Genomic DNA, 21,444 nt, shown 5'->3' with positions numbered 1-21,444 from the left:
CCCCCCCCCCTTTAAGTGTGAGGCCACGAGGGTAGCAGGAATATAACAAATATAACAATCGTTCTATGAAGATATTTTAAGTGTCCAAACATGGACTAAATTGATTACAATGTGGGTACAATAAAGCGGTCATGTAGATAATTCCAAAACAAGTAACTTCTTTATTTTAGATTTAGCCCCTTTGTAAACCCTGTTCACTAAAGTCTATTAACAATATAAATAAAGACATTACACATAGAAACACCAGATATCACTTTGGCACAAACACACAAACATCGGTGTAGCAGGCCTGCGCAGCTCGCATCCCACCCTGCTGCTGTCTCCGCCCACGGACTGAGGATCTCCGTGACGAGCACACCCGCGGACTGCTGCTGCTCCTCGGACAGTCACCGTGGAGAGACGGCGCCCGTGGAGCTGCTTGAAAACCCGGACACGGAAGACCAGAATCGGCTCAAAAACAAGGCGAGTAACGGCTTTTAGAAATTCACGGGAGAGGCTGATGTTTAAATCGCTTCCTCCTTGCTGCGAAAGTGCTGGATGTTGGGAATATTGGGCTGTCTGTTACACAGAAGGGAACAAAACACATTAAAGGCACATTTGAGCCATTTCGATGGGGTCTGAGCTCTAGATATGCTTTGGAAATGCTTTCCTGCCATAAATAAGACGAAAAATGACGAGCTGCCACGTGGGTGAATGTGTGTGTCGGGGGGAAGCACGCATTTTAATGCAGCTGAAATGTGGAGCGAGGGGAAATTCAATTTGAGTCTGATGAGTATATATACAGAGATACGTTAATATTAAATGCACTGAGTGACAGTTAGGTAGCGCTGCCATCCTCTCCGTGGGCTGTCCCACACGAAAGATCAGCTGCTCAGCATCTCTAATCAGCTGCTCAAAAAAAAGGGAAAAAACTCCATATTATTCTCCTAATATTTGCTTCCCCTCCTTTCAGACACCTCCAGCTACAGTCATGAGATGTGTAGAGTATCTCCAGGCAGCTGTGCAGTGTGCAAAGAATGAAAATGGGGAAACAGGATGTCAGACCTTTCATTTTCACCCACTCAGAAAGAGAGACATGTACACTTTATAGGGGAAAACACAGGAGGAGATGTAAGGAGCTGAAGCATGTCTCCCTCATAATAAAAACAAACAACAACACATGTGTGTTAAATTGTTCCCTGGGGTCTGATTTTTGTTTTTCTTGACATACATTTTCATCATAAATTAAGTGACAGAAGCTCTGAATTTCCCTGTGGGTGACCTCACTACTCACTACTCAAACAAAAGCAGCATAGACGCCGGTTTTGCATAGTTGTTCAGCTGCTTTGTTTAAAGCATGCCTAGCTCTGCGTCACAAAGCTAAAAACCAAAGTACAATAGTACTGAACTCTAAAAGAGCGATGTAGCTTCCTGGGTTAAAAAAAAGGAACCGCTGTGTGCTAACCGTGAAAGTGATATTAACAATAAATCAAATGTCTAACTGTCAGAGTCAGTTATTTAGTTTAAGGTTTTGTTATAGTCCAGAAGTCAGAAAGCTACCACCAAAGTTATTTTTGACTAAGGTAAATCAGTGGCAACTTCATCAGTAATAGTTGTTATTAAACCCGTTTTAACCTCAGACACGAGATTTGACAAGGTGCTGCAAACATTCCTCAGAGATGTCGGTTCATGTTGACTCGATAGCATCACACGGTCGCTGCAGATTTGTCGGCTCTCTGATGCAACTTTCCTGTTTCACCACACCCCAAAGGTGCGTTTTCCTATTGAGATCTGGTGACAATGGGGAGCCTCAGGGTAAGGTGAAGTCCTTGTAATGTTCAAGAAACCAGTTTGAGACCTCAAACTGAGCCTCACTTTCTTCCCTAGCAAGCGTGACAACAGGGCAAATTCTCCCAGAGAAGTACCACTCACTGGCTATTTTCTCTTTTTGGGATAATTATTTGTAAACCTGCAGATGGTCCTCTTGAAAATTCCAGCACATAAATCACTTTTCTTCGCCATTCTGATGCCCAGTTTGAACTTCAGTGGTTTGCCTTGACCTTATCTACATTCCTATTGCCACATTCCAGATACCTCGGAACTTGGTTATTGGAACTTGGGAGTGACGCCACTCCCAAGTTTCAGGAAACTTCCAGATAAAGCAAAGCAAGGTAGAGCCATTCAGTTATCAGTCGTAGTATTATAGCATAATAATTATTTTTTTGCACTTAAAAATCAAATTCACAGATAGAGCCTGGTCAGTGCTCTGCATATGGCTTGTTTAGTAAGTCAAAAATACACAACAATGGCTGTACAGATTCAGAGTTAACAGTTTTGTTACTGTTTACACTGTTTACGTTCAGTGCTGCCATCTTGGAATGCTAACTATGTGTGCTAACTATATGTTGGTCTGCTGGTCTCTTTACTAGTGGAAAATTCGAGTGGAGGGCATGCTCCACTAAAGTTTTCTGACTTATCCAGAAACACACTGTTAACTGATTGGCAGATTAGATATCTACATTAATGGACCATTGTAACATTAATTGAACATTGTAACTTAGCTGTAATGTGAATACAGCTAAGTTTAGCTATTTTGCTACAATTCTTTCTTTCAAAGTGATCATTTACCCAATGGAAAAAACATTTCAGGTGTCACCGAATAAAACAAAATGTTCACTTTTTAAAACATTGTCCACATTAGAGTGACAAAGGAGAATAAACCTTTTTCTGGCTTGTGATTGAGTTGCAACTGTATGAGTGTATATGTCCTGTTGTTTTACAGTTATGTGAAGGGGTTAGAAGGGTCTCAACAAACCCTTTAGTCTTTACCTTCACAGAAGGTGGCTAAGCAACATTTAATGTTATTCTTAAGGGGTGCAAGGTCTGGAATAATGCTTAGGTGGGTGGTCTGGGCATTATAACAAGCTGATCAGGGTTACCAGTAGGGCTGGGTATCGTCACTGATTTCTAGAATCGATTCGATTCAGATTCACAAGGTCCCGAATCGATTCGATCCACGATTCAATTCAATTGATTCGATTTAAATCTGCGAAATTTTGCCTCAGTCAGAAATATTATAATTCAGATCAGTACATTTACATATTTTTGTATCTATAAAAAGGAAGCTGACACTCGCAAGACTTTATCAAAGGTGTGAGCATCACAGCAGATGCCTTTGTGTCAAAGCAGCTGAAGATAAAACACAGAAAAACATGAAGGTGATTTTCCTGGCCTGGGATTTTATAAAAAGTATTCTGCAGTACATCAAAAACAAAAGAAAACCATTAATCAACATATGAACGTTACCTCTGAAGTTACAGCGGTTTTATTAGCGACACGGCTAAGCGTTTTGCATTTTGCATAATTTTAAAAAGTTAAAATTTGTTCAGTATTGAACAGCAGAAATTAGGTTTTCTTTTCGGAAGTAAGTAAAAGGGAAAAAAAACAGCGGCCGACCGCGCTGTAAACTATGGTAGACTTGTGCGTAACAAGCAAGCAAATAATGCAGAAAACAGATTTTTAGACAGGAAACTGTTCTTGAAGTGTAGTGTGTGTGTGTGTGTGAGAGAGAGAGAGAGCTGTGCATGAAGTGTGATTTTATCGTGGTAGAAGCAAAACAGCAAAAGTCAGAGTGAATTCATGACGATGTTTATGTGAAGCGTAGTTTGGATCTTCTTTTGCTGCTGGTTCAGTCAATATTGTTTGGAGAGAGATAAAACTAACAGCTTTAGAATCACCGAAAAAATGACGTAAACACAAAGCGCGGAGCCGCCGAAACATCAGAATCAGCGAGCTGTCGGCTTTCAGCCCCGACCGTGTCCCTGCCGTCGGGTGAGAAAGGCGACATCTCACTGATTATGATCCACGGCTCTGCGCTTTGTGTTTACGTCTTTGTGCAGTTCCTGCTCTCATTTACTGTTTTAGCTGATTGGTGGTTGTCAAAATTTTGTGAGGTTTCACCTGAGATTCTGGCATTTCGGGCAAAATAAATTTATATTAAAAAATTGATTCAGGATTTTAATCGATAAATCTATTACCAAAACCTACCCCTAGTTACCAGCTTCAATGGTAAGTGGTTGTAATGTGCAAATTTCTGTTTGCATAGCACACTGGTGGTTAGGCTAGTTATCATGGCTTATTAAAGAGAGTGTAACTAGAGGGTGATGACTTTCGATGCCGTTGATGCAGGGATGTCAAACTCATTTTAGTTAATGATTGACACCCCTGCCTTTAGTTAACAACATCCACTTAAAACTTAAAGTTATAGTTGCAGTACTGTAAATGTGCAAAATTGTGTCCACATGAGTTGGGAATACAATCAGTGAAGATATTTCTCTGCTTTGTAGTTGACACATCTGGAAATTGTATCTTTGGGAAATGTTTTGCTAGTGTACTTACAGTAAAATAGGGCTATTCATTCAAAGGTTTGCGTGAGTTCATGTTAGTGTAAACTTAAGTCTCCCTTTCCATGCCACGTTTGTCCCTGAACCTTTTTGACCCGTCTTTTGTCAGTGCTCTCACAGTCTAAACTTATTTTGAAATGCAATAAGTGAAGGCCTTTAACTGGAAATGTAGACGCTGTAGTCCCGTGGGGGCTTTCATTCTGCACACAGGAGAAATCAAGGGATGATTCATGACTGCAGCTAAATCATTCTTAATGATTGTGGCAACACAACAGTCACCCGTCTGTCGGCTGGTATGCGTTGCCAAGTTTAATTTCCTTTATTTCAGGATGTACAAACCTTGATTCCAGCCAGTGAGATTATTATAACTCGGACATTCCCCTGGTTTTCCGTAACCGATTATCTGTTTTAATAAAGAGTCATTGTCTGATTTCCTTGTGTTTATAACCTTGGCTCTGCTGGCATTTTGTGAGTCCTTCAGGGTCAGAGCAAAGTGAGTAAAATTACAGCAGACAGTTTACCTTTTTACGGAGCCCCGCAGGGGACATGGGAGGGAAAAAAAGTTAAGACGGACTTTTGCGAGATCTTGCAAAACAAACTCGGGATCTCGCAAAACTTTTGCGAGATCTCGCAAAAGTTGAATTCCAACAATGGCGGCAGCTACTTAGTTGTAATATTACTCTTTCTGGGTCACAACATACACTTTTAAGATATTTTGAGGCGTGAATGTAGTTGTGTAAACGTCAGATATCTGCTCGGTTTACAAGACATCACATATTTGTAAAAGTGCTCCGACGTTTTCGGAGATGTATGAAACTTTTGCAAGAGTTTGTTTGCGAGATCTCGCCCGGGGCCTTGGAGGGAGTGAGACTGCCTTTTTGTTTATGCAAATCCAAGTGTGCTAGGACTCGTGGAGGATTGGCTGCTGGGAGTCCTGTGCCAGCCTTCTTTTATGCAGATCACAGTGTGCCAGACCTCGCGGACGATTGGCTGCCTGGAGATCCCATGACCACTCCCAGACCAATTTACTGGCTGATTGTCTGCACCTGGGAGTATAAAAGGCTGAAGAGCCTCCACACTATGGGGAACTGCTGCTCTGAAGTGACATGCAGTGTCCTCCTCGTTGCCTCACACTTGAACGTTGTTTGTTGTAACTGTTTGCTGTGTTGCTCTTTGTTTGCTAAACCAGCTGAACTTTGTTTCATTAGAGTTTTGTGATGCTGGCTTGCCTTAGTTAACCCCTAGCTTTTATTTTGTGTGCTGCCAGCTTCCCTTAGTTAACCTTTAGCTTTTACTCTTGACTGTTTTTTCTTTATGTAATAATTGTTTGCCCAGTGGTCTGTTGAACAGCCCTGTCGGTTTTCTGTTCAAAACTTGAAATTAAAACCTTTTTCTTTACTCAGTTTTGTGATCTCGCAAAACTTTTGCGAGATCTTGCAAAAGTTTCATACATCTCCGAAAACGTCGGAACACTTTTTCGGAGATGTATGAAAAAGTCTGTCTTAATTTTTTTTTCTCCCATGTCCCCTGCGGGGCTTCGTACCTTTTCAACAGTGGTTTGAAGTAAATATGGGTTCAATTAAGATTTAAAAGCACTAATATTGATGAGATTTAATTGGCATTTTGTTTTTATTTTGTGTTGGTATTTTAATTCTGTTTTTAATATTTTCTTTTTTATTCTCATGTATCTTTATTTCTATGTTCCCCACTTTGGTCAGTGTTGCTGTTTTAGAAATAAAGATGACTTGGCTGAACTTTAAAAACCTCTGGAACAGTGTTCAGTTAAAATGCGATGAACAAGAACAACCTCAAAACCCTTTGTTAAAACTTTACCAAGGCTAAAGTTGTTTGTTTGATGTTTGTAAACATGCCCATGTGTCCTGTAATGAAGTTTAACTTTATAAAGGGATCTTAATGAAGCCGCTTAGCCTGCTAGCATGGTGGTTACCATGATAATAGGGCTATTAATTAAATTCAGTATGTTTAAACCACCAACTGAAAGAAGCACCTTAGCTTGCTAGGATGCTCGTCAGCATGCTAATACAAACATAACAAAGAGGGTTAGCTTGTTAGAACAAAGTCAGTAAAGATGCTTAGCTTTTTAGCTGAGAGGCTATTAACAAACAAGACTTCATTTATTTATTTTGACTACTGTTTCAGGTTTTGACTTGTCATCTAATTAAATAGCTTTGTTATCTCGTAAGTATAGTACAGTATAGCATTTTGCAGAATGATATTCAATATTAGACCTGTTTAATGTTTGAATGTTTTATTTTTTGTTTAGCTTGTTAGCATGCTAACATGTATTAATATTGCTTGGACTTTATCCTGAGGTGAACATAAATGCCATATTTTTTAATCTTTCCTGTCATTTCACTTTAAACTCTTAAGACTTTGTTTAAAACATGGTTGGAGCTACTATAAAGTGTGGACTGCATTTTTATTGTTTTTTGTTATTAACCAAAGTGACCGCAATTAAGCTCTAGGGTGGAGTGCTGAAGTTATCAGATAATGTTAGCTAGCTTAGTTAGTAAGGTGTAAAAGGTGCTGTTTGTTAAAATCATTTAAATCAAAGCCTAATAGATATTTTGGACACCCATAAATCAGTATCGGCAAATAATTTTTGTTTGTTGGCTGATAAATGAAAATTTTAAAAGTAAGAAATATGAGCATCTCCCTGTTAAGGTGTTTAAGAAATCAGCCGAGTCAAGTTAGGCTAAACATAAAGGTGTAATCCACAACTTGTTGTGATAGTAAAATTAATTGATTATTAAATGCATTATCACATTATTTTAGTAAGATAAAAAAAATACAGGTATCAGATTTATAAAACACCAAATATAGGTATCGAGCTTGAACATGATGTATCAGTTGGGCTCTGGTTTAAATCACATGGAGATCAGCACAGTATGTCTGTCGGTTATTTAGATAGTCCAACTAGTGTCAAAGTTTAACATTACTTCTAATGAAAACCACTCAGGATTATACCTGACATGTTGTTTGCTTTTTTTGATATTAGGGTCTATAAAGGTTACAGCAGTTTCAGTGACATGGACAGCAAGCGCAATCACACACCCTCCAGAACTAACACAGGAGCCTTGCCTGAACTGCCAAGCAGAAAATGACTCAGAGAAATGGAATCAGCGGGACAAGTGATCGCATCCTCCACTCGGAGGCCTCCAATGTTTTCCAGCAGGCCAACGGTATGGACCATGAGAAAATCCAGGAGGCCGATGATTGTGAATTGGAGGAGAGGGGACAGGAAGAAGGGTGCCGAGTATCCGTGGCTGTAACAGGAGCAGTCGAAGCTCCAGATGGCGGCTGGGGCTGGATGGTGCTGGTTGCCACCATACTTGTCCTGGCTTTGACACTGGCATTTCCCTCCTGCGTGGGAATCTTCTACACTGACTTGCAGAATGAGTTCCACGCAACCAACAGCGAAACCTCCTGGGTGCCCTCCATCATGACGTCAGCGCTTCATGCAGGAGGTAAAGCTAGAAGACCAGGAAATAAACCAGATCCAAGTTTAATTTAAGAGAATAATAACTAGAATTTACCATACTACTGAAGTTGCCCTTTAATGCCTCCTGGCCTGAGGGTAGTTTTAGTTTGCAGCTGCTGTTATTGTTCAGGGAAAGTATGAAACCAGATAGAGAGAGAAACTGAGGATGCTTTAACCTGTCTTGCTGTGTGATGTTGATTTAAAGAAGGTTATTCCATGAGAAGCTGCAGTCCTGTCATTTCCCACAGCCTTAAGTGTTTCATTCACAGAAGAAATAATGCCAACCTTAGAGCGGCTATTTTCCTTCTGAAGTCTTCATTCCTGTGCTGATGAAAAGTAAAACTCAAAAGAAGCTCATCCTATCATAAATCAAAACTTTCAGATTTATTAGATTAGTTTAAAATAGCTGATTTAGCAATAAATTGTCACTTTTAATAGCAGTTAAACAAAACTAAACTGACATACTTAGTCTGGCATGATTATCTAAGGTCTAATGTTTCCTGACTTTCAGAAGATATTACTGTTGACTTATTATTTACTATATTACTTATTATTTATTATATTTATTATTTATATTTATTATTTATTATTTATTATTGACTTATTTTTTGCACCCCCGGGCCAAACGGGTCAGAGAGGTCCAACAAAAAGTCAACAGTGAGGTACTAGAAGTATAAATCTCAGTCATATTCTCCATAGGGATGTTGGTAATAAGTCATAATGTTGTATCCATCCAAAGTAGACTTACTATGAGTACGACATTGTAAAACTATAGAAGACGGTAAATATCATCTCTAATCCCGTATACGGATGGATCGGGTATAAAACAAATCAACCCACAGCTGTTAGGTGGAGGAATCCATCCACAGGGGCCAAAACTGAGAGACAGAGACTAAAATCAGGGACCAAATTATAGCACTTTTTTTATTTCTGATCTTCATATCTTCATAATCTTCATATCCGCTGATTGTAGATTTATGACAAGAAGGCGTCACACTATCATTCTTATTTTGTTGGCTTCCTTTTAAATCCATCCAAAAACAGAGATTAGTTTGGAGATTTAACCCCTGGAAACACAAGTTGGAAGGATTACGGTCCTTTATCCATGTCCAAGAATCCTTTCTTTATTAGAAAGATTAGAAATAAGTTTTATGTGATGAGCGGGTGCACATAGTGCAACTTCTTATCTGTCTTATAAGTTTTGAACTGTCAATATTTAAAATGCTAGAATAAAACAATAGTGGATATCAGCCCATGGTTTATCTCTGTGTTATCGCAATAGTTGGATAAAGTTCCTCCTCTTTACAATTTCTTCACTCCCAAATAAATTTCAACAACATTTATCAAAAAAAAGTAATAAGCATCATAGTTTTTATTTGAGATGAGGGAAGAGTTCACACGTTCAGTATAAAATGCAATTATATGTGAGCGTTTGATCAGAAGCAGCCTGTGGCCTACAACACCTGAACAACTGGTGACTGCCTGTTTAAGTGCACTCCTATGCAACTTAAGTTCCTCTCCTTCAAACTTCTTCTTCCATTTTCTGAAAATACGGCACACTATTAGCAAAAACCCTTCATAATGGCCATTTAAAGTCCTCACATGTTTACTGTTTACTCGAGCAACATTACGTCACGATGACTGTTAAGTATGAACAGGCGACATGCATTGAACAAAACGCAGACACAGAACGTAACATCCCTTTTACGGGGGGGATAGTAAAATGAACATAATATATAAGATAGTCAAAATAATCGGGATTTATAATGAATCTTAAAAAAACCCATACAGATATATAATTGTTGTATGTGGCAATATTAGATTGACCGATAACAACGAGATCAACAATACAGGAGCTTTTGATGAAGAGGAAATTAGCTTTTATGTTATTTATGAAAGGTAAAAGCAGAACTAGAGCATAAAAATGCCATTTGATACACATCAGAAAAATATGGGCTTGGGAAAGCTTTAACACAGCAGCACTTTAAGTTTATTTTTTAAGGTTTATGATGAGGACGTTATGCAGTAATGTCAGACTCATCCTTTAATGCTGCTCCGAACAAACCAGAGGCAAATGTATGTTTTGGTCTAAGATGTAGACAATGATAGTTGTTTTGTAGTTTCGCATCCATTTCTATTCAAACAGTCAAGATGTGACTTGTGCAGACTTTTAGCTTTTTTAGAGGCTCAGACTAATTGGACAGTTGGTTGACAAGTAGTGACAGGCCTGAAAGATCTGAAAGTTCAAAGGTTCGGTAGCTTTTTACTGAAATGCTCAGTGTGAGGTCCAGAGAGGTGTTGCGCAAGTAAAGGAGGCCACCATCAGGCTCGGAGACAGGAGTATAGGCCGTTACAGTCAGTTTTGGACACAGTTCTTATGAATTTTGGAGACAGGAATGCTTTAATCTTAGAAATTATCATGATCTGACACAAATATGACAATAATCTTAGGTTTATCTCCAGTAAATTGCACGAGGGAGCCTTGTCCCAGGCTTGATTTGTGAGCTTAAGAAGTGATTCGTGAGTTATTAAAACTGTAACTTTAGAATAAACACAGTCTAAAAGATTCTGATAAAGAATAGCGTGATTAAAAAAAATTTTAATGGCGCAAAAACTGAAGTTTTAAACATGTTACTTCAGTGATTTTCCCCCATTAATATCTAGCAGATCTGCTGTTTAACAACAGAGATAGGCCGTGTTAAATTTGACATCCCTGTTAGTGACCTTTAAACAGTCTACACTGCTGTATTTGCTCAAGCTTTCAAGTACACACAGTGAGATTTTTTTCATGGCAGGCAGGTGAGTCAGGATGATGTGTTAGAGGTGGAGAAATCTACACACAAAAGGTAGTGTTAGATGAAATCTAATCTCACTGGCAGTGGGATGAGTAAGAAACAGATGTGTCAGTCAAACATCTTGTGCACAGGGTAAATGAAAGAGCAGACATATTTTCAGTCATATGTTCGGTTCTTTTGAAGGTCATCCAGCCGGTGCAGATTACAAGTTATGTGAAATGTGCTGGAGGATTAAGGCCTTTGCCCACTCGGGCTCTGGTATTAAACTAAGAGCATTAAATTTGATCCACAGGTCCCTTTTGTAGCATGTTGGTGGAGAAACTTGGCTGCCGAGCGACAATCATGTTGGGAGGGGTCCTGAGCGGGCTTGGAATGGCTGCCAGCTCATTTACCCAGTCAATCACTGAGCTTTACATCACCACCGGGGTCATTACAGGTCAGCAAGCACTCAGTAGATTTATTATCCCAGCACACATTTCATTGCCATGGGTACACACAGCTACCTGCCAAGCATCAAAGGGCAGGCACAGGTAGAGTTCAGCTGTGCTGAATATTTGTTTGGTTGTTGTAGACCAAAGCAGACAGATTTTGGACAACTGTAAATGCATCATTACATCTTTTTATATCACTTAAATTTGACATACAGACATTCAAAAGAAGTTAAAACTCTAATTTCACTTCATAACAGCCTTGGTCTAATTTTCATAGTTGTGGCTGTTCATTTTTGTGGTAAACTCATAAAGATACAGATACAAAAATTTTACTGCTTTCTCTTATTTTTTAAAATGTTATCATTGGTACTCCCCGCATAAAAGGAGAGGCCTTACCCAAGGTACCTCTGGACTACTTCCATGTCTTTCCTCTTTGACTTATGCATCTGCAAGTGTTTCAAAATATAAACCTTTCGTCATGATTTAATTTTCTGGGAGTGGGCGAATTCGCAGTAAGTCAGATCTGTATAGTAGCACAGATGTTGAGTGACTTGTCTGGGGCCAGAATATGATATAAGAGGTTGGTGGACCATCTCTGAAAGTATTTGTCTTAAACTAAATAGATGGTCTAAGATAAAACATGCTTTCCATAGTGGAATATGGTTTCATAGAACCGAGGTTACCCATGTAACCATGTTCCTGGTCATGTTTTTGTCCCAATGAACTACACTTCAGACTTTGTCATAGCTGGAGTATAAGTTCTCATCATGTGCCCTAATCCTAAAAATGAAAGCTAAATGTTTTAGTTTGAGGTTTGCAGTTAAATCACTGCACATGGTCTCACAATGGTCAGTACATGACTTCTACCAGCTGTTGTCCAGAGGTGCACAAGGAGGTCTGACAAATTTAGAATAATAAAAAATAATAGAATAAAAATAAAAGCATTAGCAAAAAACATTTAAAGTAGTGTTACTCAGGATAGATTACACATAATAGAACTTTTCTATATTTATACTTTATAATCCATTAGCACTGTCGCTGATAATAAAAATGTCACTCGTCTTTCATTGTTTCAGGTCTTGGTTTCTGCTTCAGCTTCCAACCAGCTGTGACAATCCTGGGACACTACTTTGTGCGTCGCCGTGTATTTGCCAACGCCATGTCCTCCACGGGCACCGCCTTGGGTCTGTGCACTCTGCCTGTCCTGGGAAACTACCTCCACATAGAGTACGGTTGGAGGGGAAGTTTTCTCATTCTGGGGGCCGTCCTGCTGAACTGCTGTGTGTGTGGAGCTGTGATGAGGCCCCTCCAGCCCAAAAGGCATCGTGGCCAGCCGCTGATGAACCACGGACCTCCTCCGCCAGATGAGAATAGTGACAGCAAGAAAAAAGGGAGGGTGAGGACGATTTGGAGCTCCATGTTGGCTTTCCTGAGCAAACACATGGCCTTCAATCAGTTCTGCAATAACTTGCGCTACCGCGTGTACTCCATCGGCATCACGTGGACGATGCTCGGGTTTGTGGTACCTCTGGTGTATCTGGTTCCCTACGCCACAGCAAATGACATGGAGCCGAGTCAGGCTGCGTACCTGCTGTCCATCCTGGGGATCGTCAACATCGTGGTGCGGCCACCGTTTGGCATCGTCTTTAACATGCCATGGTTCAAAGGGCGACACGTTTACGTGTTTTCAGCAGCTTTGCTTGTCAATGGGCTGAGTAACAGCATCTGCTGCATCGGGCCCAGCTTCCATGTACTGCTGGCTTACGTGGTGATCTACGGGCTTTCCATGAGCGTGGTGGGCTCCCTGATGTTTACTGTCCTCATGGATGTAGTGGAGATGAGCTGCTTTCCCTCAGCCCTTGGCCTCCTTGCTGTCATGGAGAGTGTCACGCTGCTCATTGGGCCTCCACTGGCAGGTAAAGGAAATATAGATATTATCATGAGCGAGAGATGTGAAGAGAATGTAGGTCACACTTTTTTATCCCATGAAACCATAACCATAAAGCCAGTAAAAACCCTGGAGGTATAAATATGCAAAATAATTTTTGCCTGTAGTCTCTCTTCATGTTTTCTGCATCACTGGCTTAGATTCTGCATGATGTATGGGACTGGGGGAACAGCTAAAGAGCTGCTTAAAGGATTGGTTTAAATTTTTTCAGGGACTTCAAGGCAACCTCATGAACTCTGGAACAGGTTTGCTCAGGTTTATACTGGCCCTAAGGAGATTCCATCTAAGAGCACCATAGTGTAAGGGATGGGGAGAAAATCCAAAGCCCTCTTAATACAACTAAACCTTCAGACTGAAGCTAATTTATGGTCTCAGGTAGACAGAAAGTATTTCCTCTTTGTGTTACTGTGAACTTTGTGTAGTATATATTCCAGACAAACAAAAGGAAGGACTCCGACACCACAATTAACCTTTTTGTTTGGCTGCTGGAGCCTCATAACAACTTGAGACCTTTACCAGTAAGAGTCTGAGTGATGGAGCAATGTCAGAAATGCATGACTGTTTACAAGTTGCCATAAAAGGGGAAAAATACTTTCTATAGAAGTTTATCTTCAGTGACTTAAAAGTTATCCTTTCATACCCACTTTGGCCTTTCGCAGGACTTCACGTCACTTAAAGTTATTGCTTAGTTTAAAATGGATTTTGAGGGAAAAAAAGACCAACAGGGCTACAAAATCAAACTTATCTTTCTAAAACTGAGCACTCAACAGTGGGCCGCTCAACAGTGGGCCGCTCAACAGTGGCCTAAATGTGACCTTCCTTGTATGAAACTGTTATGGTTAGATGCAACACATGACGAAATCTGAATCTGGTCTGTCTGGAAAATGTGGTATAAAAATCAGTTGGTCTTAACCTCCTAAGACCCGAACTCTTCCACGGCATGCATTTTTAATTTGTCTTGATATTCTGGCATATTGGGGCCCGATGAATGTAAAAACAAAGAATTACCAGATTTTTTTTTACCTTATTTTTGTTTTTATGAAAAATGAGATCCACATATGAGGATATTCGTTTAAAATTTCGATAGAACAGTAGCAGTATAATGTCCTCGTAAGTGGATATCAGGCCCTTGTAGAGCAAAATTGAGTATTTTGGTCTAAATAACCCAAAATGTGATGTCCACAAATGTGGACGCCAGGTCCTAGGAGGTTAAGCAGGCTCAGTTATTTCCAGGTAACCAGTATCATAGTTCAGACAGGGCAGGTGTAACAACAAAAGGTGTGTTTGATGAAGTAAACGCGTTGCTCAATACAGGCATGGAAACAATCCAAACGGGAAATGACCCAAGCATCACAATGAGGCTGGGTAACGGCAGAAGCATAAAGAGAAACTCTAACAAAGGTAACATAAGATTAGATAAGCACACTCAGACTAGAAAAGGTGGAGAAACCAGACACAAGAGCCAAAAACACCACAAACACGCCCGATCTGAGGGGTGAAGCAAATTCAACATAGCCAGGCTTTCCTGGCAGAAGCTGATTTGACAAAAAATAAAACTCCCGTAAGAACGAGCGATTATCATGCTGACTGCTTCACTCTCTATATTCACATAAAAGTTTGTAATTCAGGCATCATTTAGCTGTTTCCTTTCACTAAAGGGACAGTCAGAGAAATTATCAGAGGATGAAGATCTGTAAAAAATATATGATGGGCAACACAGGTGCTCCACTCACACAGGTGCGTGATGCTGCGGAAAAGCATTAGTGATTCGTAGTTTGCCGATGATTTTAAACCACAACTCCAGACCAGGTTAACAGTTCAGCTTGAGATCAAGCCAGGCTAAAAGTGCACTGGACTGAAAACTTGCCTCTCTAATTACTTAATCTTGCGCCAGAAATACTTTCAAAATAAAAGTGGAGGCCAAAAGATCGCAAACTCAAACTTATGATAGTTTGTGAATCTTTGCTGAATTTTCATCCGTTTTTTTGCACCAGGTTGTTTCTTTATTGTTATTTTTTCATCTATCCTCATGTTTCTTCTCAAGTTACAGTGCACTGACCTCTATTGATCAGAGGCAGAGCTTTGTAGCTGTAGATAAGTCAGTTTAAAAGCCAGCAAGTCAATATTAATCCAGCTCCGTCTAAATCCCTGCTCCATACTCATCTTTGCCTTTTATCTGCTCCAACCTATAAAAAAACAAAAAAGTAAAGCCTTCATGTGTGATTGCATACACTTCAGTGCACATGTTTTCACATGTGTGTTATGTGAACGGCTGAAATGAAGGAGGAGGCGGCACTGCAGGGCATTGAGGCCGTTTAGCTAGTACACAGAGAGAAAAACAGTTTGTTCTTCTCAGTGGAGAAGCGAGCTCGAGCTGCAGCAGAGTGAGAAAAGGGCAGAGGCTTCCTCTCCCTCTCAGGGCTGCTTCCGTCTCAGATGACAGTTATGCTTAGACTGTTTATTTGGCTGCTTCTCCAGCTGAACAGTGACATAACCACAGAGACAAGTCACAGCAGGATTATTTTGCTTGTACATCTGACCTGATGTGCTGCGGGAAAAGGATTTTCCGAGGTCACGGTTATGGAAGATAAACACAGTTTGAAAAGATGTCTTTTTTTTTGGTAGAGTCAGAATATATTATGCTGATTTGAATAGAGAACTTGCCTGTGAACAAATATCACACTGACCTCTAATAATAATAATAATAATAATGGATTGCATTTATATAGCGCTTTTCGGGGCCCTCAAAGCGCTTTACAATACCACTATTCATTCACTCTCACATTCACACACTGGTGGAGGCAGCTACAGTTGTAGCCACAGCTGCCCTGAGGCAGACTGACAGAAGCGACTAATGTAAGCTCTGGGTCAGTGATTTTCCACAGGTTTGTGCTTATGAGGACTGCACTATGAAGCAAGATTAGTACAACAGATTTAGCCAAGAAAAACCGCCAAGGATTTCTGGACGTCTCTGACGAGAAGCTAACATGAGTCAAAATGCTGACACTGTTGATGTTTTCTTTATTTCCAGGAATCCTGGTTGACAGAACGGGCCACTATTTCCATGTTTTTTTTGCCTGCAGTGCCGTTGTTGCCTCAGCCGCCGTGTTCCTTATGGTGTCGTTTTGCTGGCTGGATAAAAAGGAGAGGAAGGCGCTGAATCAGGTGAAGCCACCCACGGCGCCCGAGCCGGCGGCACCCGCGATTGACATCGTTCCTGGTTGCCAATACAGCAGCGTGTCCACAGAGGGAGATAAAGACAAGGCCTCAGCTAACGGGGCGGAGCGTATCACCAGCGTCTGAACCTGCTTACACTGTGTGTCACCTTTTAGCACACGTCACACCCTCGGTCAGACTGTTCTGCAAACGATTCCTAATATTTGCGGCCGCTTGCCTGGTGCGTCAGATGTGTCGAGGTTTATTTCTCTGAAAGACGCCACGCATCCTAACATCTGGAGCGCCATAAAAGTCAGAACAAATAGTACGAAGAGTTTGCACTGTTTGACCGAGGTTGCATACCAAAATCAGGAGATGTGCACTTAAAAACCACGACGTGATTGTACTGTTTATTGTAAAATGCTGCTGATTTTATCTACACAATCTATCACACATGAGGTATATCACTCTAATAAGCCAAGATACGTACATAATCCCTCATTAGAGAAATCAAATCTTTAGTAGATGTTTGCTGGAACAGTGTTTTTCAATGGTGTGTTAGTGTACGATGAGCTTACAGACACAGAGTAGATACTCTTGAGCTTTGAAACAGAAAGGAAGGGGACGGTGCAGTAATATCAGTGGGAAACATTGTGGAGCAGCAACCTAGTGAGGCCTTATCAAGAGGGACATGTTATGTTTTTTTCTGTTTCCTGTCATGTTACAGTGGTGAATAGTTAAATAGTTAAATACAGCCTATGTCTGTGAAGGTTCTCAGTCATCCAGGTCATCGTAGTCAAAGGAGCTTGCAAAGAAAAGCGTCTGGACTTCTTTAAGTTGCTTGAAGACGTTTCACCTTCATCCGAGAAACTTCTTCAGTTCTAAGGTCAAATGGTGGAGAGTCCCAGATATAAACCTAGTGGGAGTTTCCCCCCACAGAGGGACAAAAGGACCCCCTGATGATCCTCTAATCGCCTGAGCCAAGGTGTGAAACTGGGTGTGGGTCCCAATCAGCCAGAGTTTCAGGTGAGCTCTTTGTGAAACCTGGCCCCACCTTATCATGCGAATTCCTGAGGTCAGATGGCCCAGGATGTGAGTGGGCGTTAAGGCGTCTGGGAAGGGATCTCAAAACTGGATTATAGATGGCAGAGAGTTGGTGTCGTAAACCACCGCCTCTGTTCAAAGATGGCCGCTCACAGTGGACATAGATGGCTTCTTTCACTCCTCTTTCAAATAAATACAGCCGAAACCAATAACCAAAAAATTTGAGTTTCATCCAGATCTTTCGAACAGTGTTTCCCACACCTAGACTTCACTTGGGTGTGCCACACAGGTATATGTTGCAATTAATCTTTATTCTTACAGCCATCTAACATGACTATCAAGCCCCTCACTCTTATTTTGACATTTCAATCGCCGTTAAACAGCTAGCTCTGGTCCTTTCTCTACAGGCCAGCTGGTCAAAGCATTATTCTGACAGGAGGTTGGTACTAGTTCTGGTCTGGAGCTCTTTCACAGCCCCGAGGGGCAGCTCTAGTCGACAGTTGGTCACCAGAGGACATTCGCTCTGTTTGCCTAGGTAACTCTCTAATGTAGAGTTTATGGGCCCTGCTTTGCCACAGGTGCATAAAATCAAGCACCCAGTCGTGCAGTCTGCTTTCACAAACATTTGTGAAAGAATGAGCTCAGTGCACTCCAGAGTTGTCCTGTAACAAGATTCCTTCCTAACTATTCCACAATCAAGTTTAGGTGATATAATTGCAAAGTGGAAAACTTTAGGAACCACAGCAGCTCAGCCATGTGACCACATGCAGTTACAGAATGGGGTTGCTGGATGCTGAGGCGTATACTGCGAGCTCCAAACCTCCTTTGGCATTAACATCAGCACAACAGCTGTGCACCAGGAGCTTCAGCTCATGTAGGTGTAATGTGTAGGTGGCTCAGCACTTCTGTCCACGTACTGCGTCTATCACCTCTCATATCAGTCTATTCTGTATTCTCGCTCTTGTCTCAGCAGTTGCTTTAATCGTTGACCGCAAAGCTAAACTTCTGATTCGCCTGCAGTTATTTCTCTTGTCTTCACAAGAAGTCGCTCAACGTCACTCAATTTCTCAGTCTCTGCTTTCTGTGTGGGCGCCTCTTTGTAGACCATCCCTCCGTGGGATGAGGATCTTTCTTGAGAGCCAGGTGATGGCTCGGTATTTAATGTCTCAAAAGTGTGATTGATATTATTTAGTTATCAGTTTAGGACAGCGACCTTTCACCTCTTTCTCACCAAAACCAAGAACAGATTTTTATTCTGTGGGAAACACCATTTTTACTTTATGTATGATGTTAGAGGGGATAGCCTGAAAGTAGTCTCAAGCACAGAGTTGTGGTTTTGAGCATAGAAGCCCCACCCACTTCAGTTTCCAGCCAATCAGTAGAAAGTTGGCTTACCAGGAGAGGAATTAAAACACCTGGTTTGAGACAGAGGATGAGCTGAGGGGCAGCAGAAAAGCCCACTAAGATAAATGAGGATTATTTTGAATTGTGAATCATGCAAAGCTACTCTGGGAGAGTAAAAGAATAAAAATATGGAGCCAGAAATGAGCAGAATAGGACCCCTTTAATGGATCAGGGTTGTTTTTATTTTGTACTTATAACATTATAAAGACATCTTAAAAGACCAAAACCAACAATTTGTTATAACCTGAGGATTAAGCCAGCAGACTGCACTATACGCATTGATGTTAACAATCATAGAAAAGCTTTTCACATTTGGACTTCATGTTTTTTCGTAAAGTACCCACAGATTACTGAACACCGTGTACTTTAATGGCAATGTGAACAGCACAGTCGGACCCACACATTTTTATCACTGATACCTAATCCAGAGTAAACAGGGGTGTGAAACGCTTTAATGCCCTTCCGTGTCAGTGAAACTAAGCGAAAGCTGCACAGCAGAGTGTCGTGACACTTTTGTGGTTTAAGGCAGATAATTTCAGGGGTTTGAATACTTTTAAACATGACTGGTGCTAATTAAAAAAAAGGCTGTAGCTCCGAATGTGAGTTTGTGGTGACCTGTAGAAGGTGTACTTTGATAAGTGATTAAGAAAATAAATGAATGGATGAAAATTTCAACAAACACCTCAGTTTAATGCGTTATTGGTTTGAGCACGCAACTGTTTTATCAGTTGCTACTTTAGCCATAATTCAGCTGTATTGAAAAACTCCATTCATCTAATCTCCTTCACTTATTCACTGGAAACTCACAGGAAAGGCAGGAAGTCAGGACATTTCCACAGCATGTGAAGTTTAAGAATTTTTGAAATCTCAGTGTACATGATGTGCAGTGCCTGACATGGTGTTCATGTGTCCTGCTGTAACTCCAGCCTTTCATTCATCTAACACCATTTGTTGGTGTTGGCTGTGCGCCAGAATAACTCCTGAGAAGCCGCACCTGTTGGTCAGTGCTCACCTGATTTATGTCAGTACAGCACAAAAACACTGATGAACACACAGTTCCCAACATTAAAGCCTCTGCCTTATTAAATTTAAGTTCAGTGCATCCCCTACTCAGTCTCGTGTTTGATAACAACTGATTACTTACTGCAGCATCACATGCTGGTGTTGTGCCAAAAAGTGATTGCCTGCCAAAAACTGATTTCTGGTATTTGCCAAAAACTGATTGCTCGTATTTAAATTGCTATAAGTAACTTGTTGGGCTATAATATGTGAAAGATATGTCAAATGCATCCCTCATGGATGACATAAAGTCATATTGAGCTACAAACAACATTAGTGTAACAAGGTCTTTGGCAGTGACTTTTATATAACCTTTATTTATGTCATTAAAAAAATCGAATTAACATTAAAAATGTCTTTTGTAAGAAGTAATTGGACAGCAGAAATGGCTCAAATATTACAATAGTTCTGTAAAAATCTTTAAAGTGGGGATAAAGGACCGGATTGGTTATAATGTAAGTACAATAACACAGAGTTGTAAAGATACTTGAAAAAACAGCTAATTTTTTAATTCCATATATAGCCCCTTTGTAAACGCTGTTCACCGAAGTCTATTTACCAACATATGTAAAGATATTACACATAAAAAATACAGGCAAACATTGGAAATCAGTTTTTGGCACAACACCGGCATTGCCAACCTGGAGAACAGCCATATCGATTGTGTTAAGCTTGTTTAAAAGCTAATTACCAGGAGCGGTCTGAGCGAAACTCAAAATTTATATATTTTAAAATAAACCACAACTAGACTTTTAGTTCGGTTTTGTTCGTAGAAAGCGCCGAATCACTGCTGACGTTTTGTTTTTGTTTTTAATGAATTTTATTTTATTTTTCTTAGCGGGAGTAAGTACCGTATTTGTTTGGGTCTACTTTCAGCTGCGGATGAATACATACTCGTGGCAATGAAGGAACTGTGAGACAGTGGAGCTATCAGACTTGTAGCATGAATTTATTGCTGCTTTTAATCTTGTTAGAGGTTAGCGGTCGGTTCATTTCAGGAATGATAAAGATGAAATAAAAAAGGAAAGCAGACTGATAGCCCTAAGTCATCATCGATGGTGAGAAATGACCCTGATTCTACATTTCAGGAATAAACAGGAGCTTTGTGTTTAGAGGTGCTTAGACCTCAGAGGGAATTTTAACAAGGTGTAGTAAACGATATATTACTTTATTATTTTTGGCTTCTTTAAAGAAGAATCATACATTTTCTGCCCACCTTGCTGAGCTGTTTGGTTCACTCAACACGGACCTAGAAAATTGTTGCCTGCACTTCAGTGTCATATATAGCAATTTAACATGTACTGTAATAGCAGTGAATTAATGATGTTTTTCTTTTCTTGCGCTTGCTTTTCATTCCTCAATGCAACAGTGCCTTTTTAAATAGCTGCCGTGTTTCGTAAAAATGACCCACACTGATAATTTCACGTGCTTTCAGAAACAAAGAAGCAGATGATTTCGCGTTTCACGTCAGACATTTGAAACATTTCTTAGAAGGAAGATTTCAAAGGCGCTGATCACAGCTCACACACAAGTACAAGCTATTATAACAGAGTATTGAATACACTTTTCAGGTATGAACTGTATTGCAGTAAACAAAGATGTAAGCACCAACAGAGGATTTATTAGTAATTTTTAGATGCTTGTCTTGCTTTAATTCAAATAACTTTATTATAAATTCTTTATTTATATATTATGATTCTGGAAAATAAATGTTTGAATATCA

At 40.3% G+C, this 21,444-nt stretch overlaps 1 protein-coding gene across 2 annotated transcripts; it reads left to right on the top strand.

Moving 5' to 3' along the window:
- Window positions 1-350: 350 nt before the first annotated feature.
- On the top strand, window positions 351-21,444 carry slc16a5a (solute carrier family 16 member 5a). 2 transcript variants are annotated; one of them, XM_035908838.2, is made up of 5 exons: window positions 351-462; window positions 7,402-7,870; window positions 10,972-11,115; window positions 12,187-13,026; window positions 16,090-21,444. In XM_035908838.2, the coding sequence occupies exons 2-5, from the start codon at window positions 7,504-7,506 to the stop codon at window positions 16,359-16,361; spliced, it is 1,623 nt and encodes a 540-aa protein (XP_035764731.2). In that variant the 5' UTR covers window positions 351-462; window positions 7,402-7,503; the 3' UTR covers window positions 16,362-21,444. The 2 variants fall into 2 exon arrangements, with proteins under 2 accessions (XP_035764731.2, XP_006793273.3); XM_006793210.3 differs by lacking the exon at window positions 351-462 and adding an exon at window positions 5,771-6,581.

The sequence above is a fragment of the Neolamprologus brichardi genome, chromosome 8 (genome assembly GCF_056152115.1).
Source record: "Neolamprologus brichardi isolate AB-2024 chromosome 8, ASM5615211v1, whole genome shotgun sequence".
Classification (NCBI taxonomy): Eukaryota; Metazoa; Chordata; class Actinopteri; order Cichliformes; family Cichlidae; genus Neolamprologus; species Neolamprologus brichardi.
The sequence above is the reverse complement of the archived record's forward strand: the minus strand, read 5'-3'. Positions and strand labels throughout refer to the sequence as shown.

Excerpts from the sequence above, each read along its gene's own strand:
- slc16a5a (XM_035908838.2), top strand. The coding sequence starts at position 7,504 with ATGACTCAGAGAAATGGAATCAGCGGGACAAGTGATCGCATCCTCCAC. Across the intron at positions 11,116-12,186 it reads CACCACCGGGGTCATTACAG|GTCTTGGTTTCTGCTTCAGC; the intron begins GTCAGCAAGCAC and ends TCATTGTTTCAG. Across the intron at positions 13,027-16,089 it reads CATTGGGCCTCCACTGGCAG|GAATCCTGGTTGACAGAACG; the intron begins GTAAAGGAAATA and ends CTTTATTTCCAG.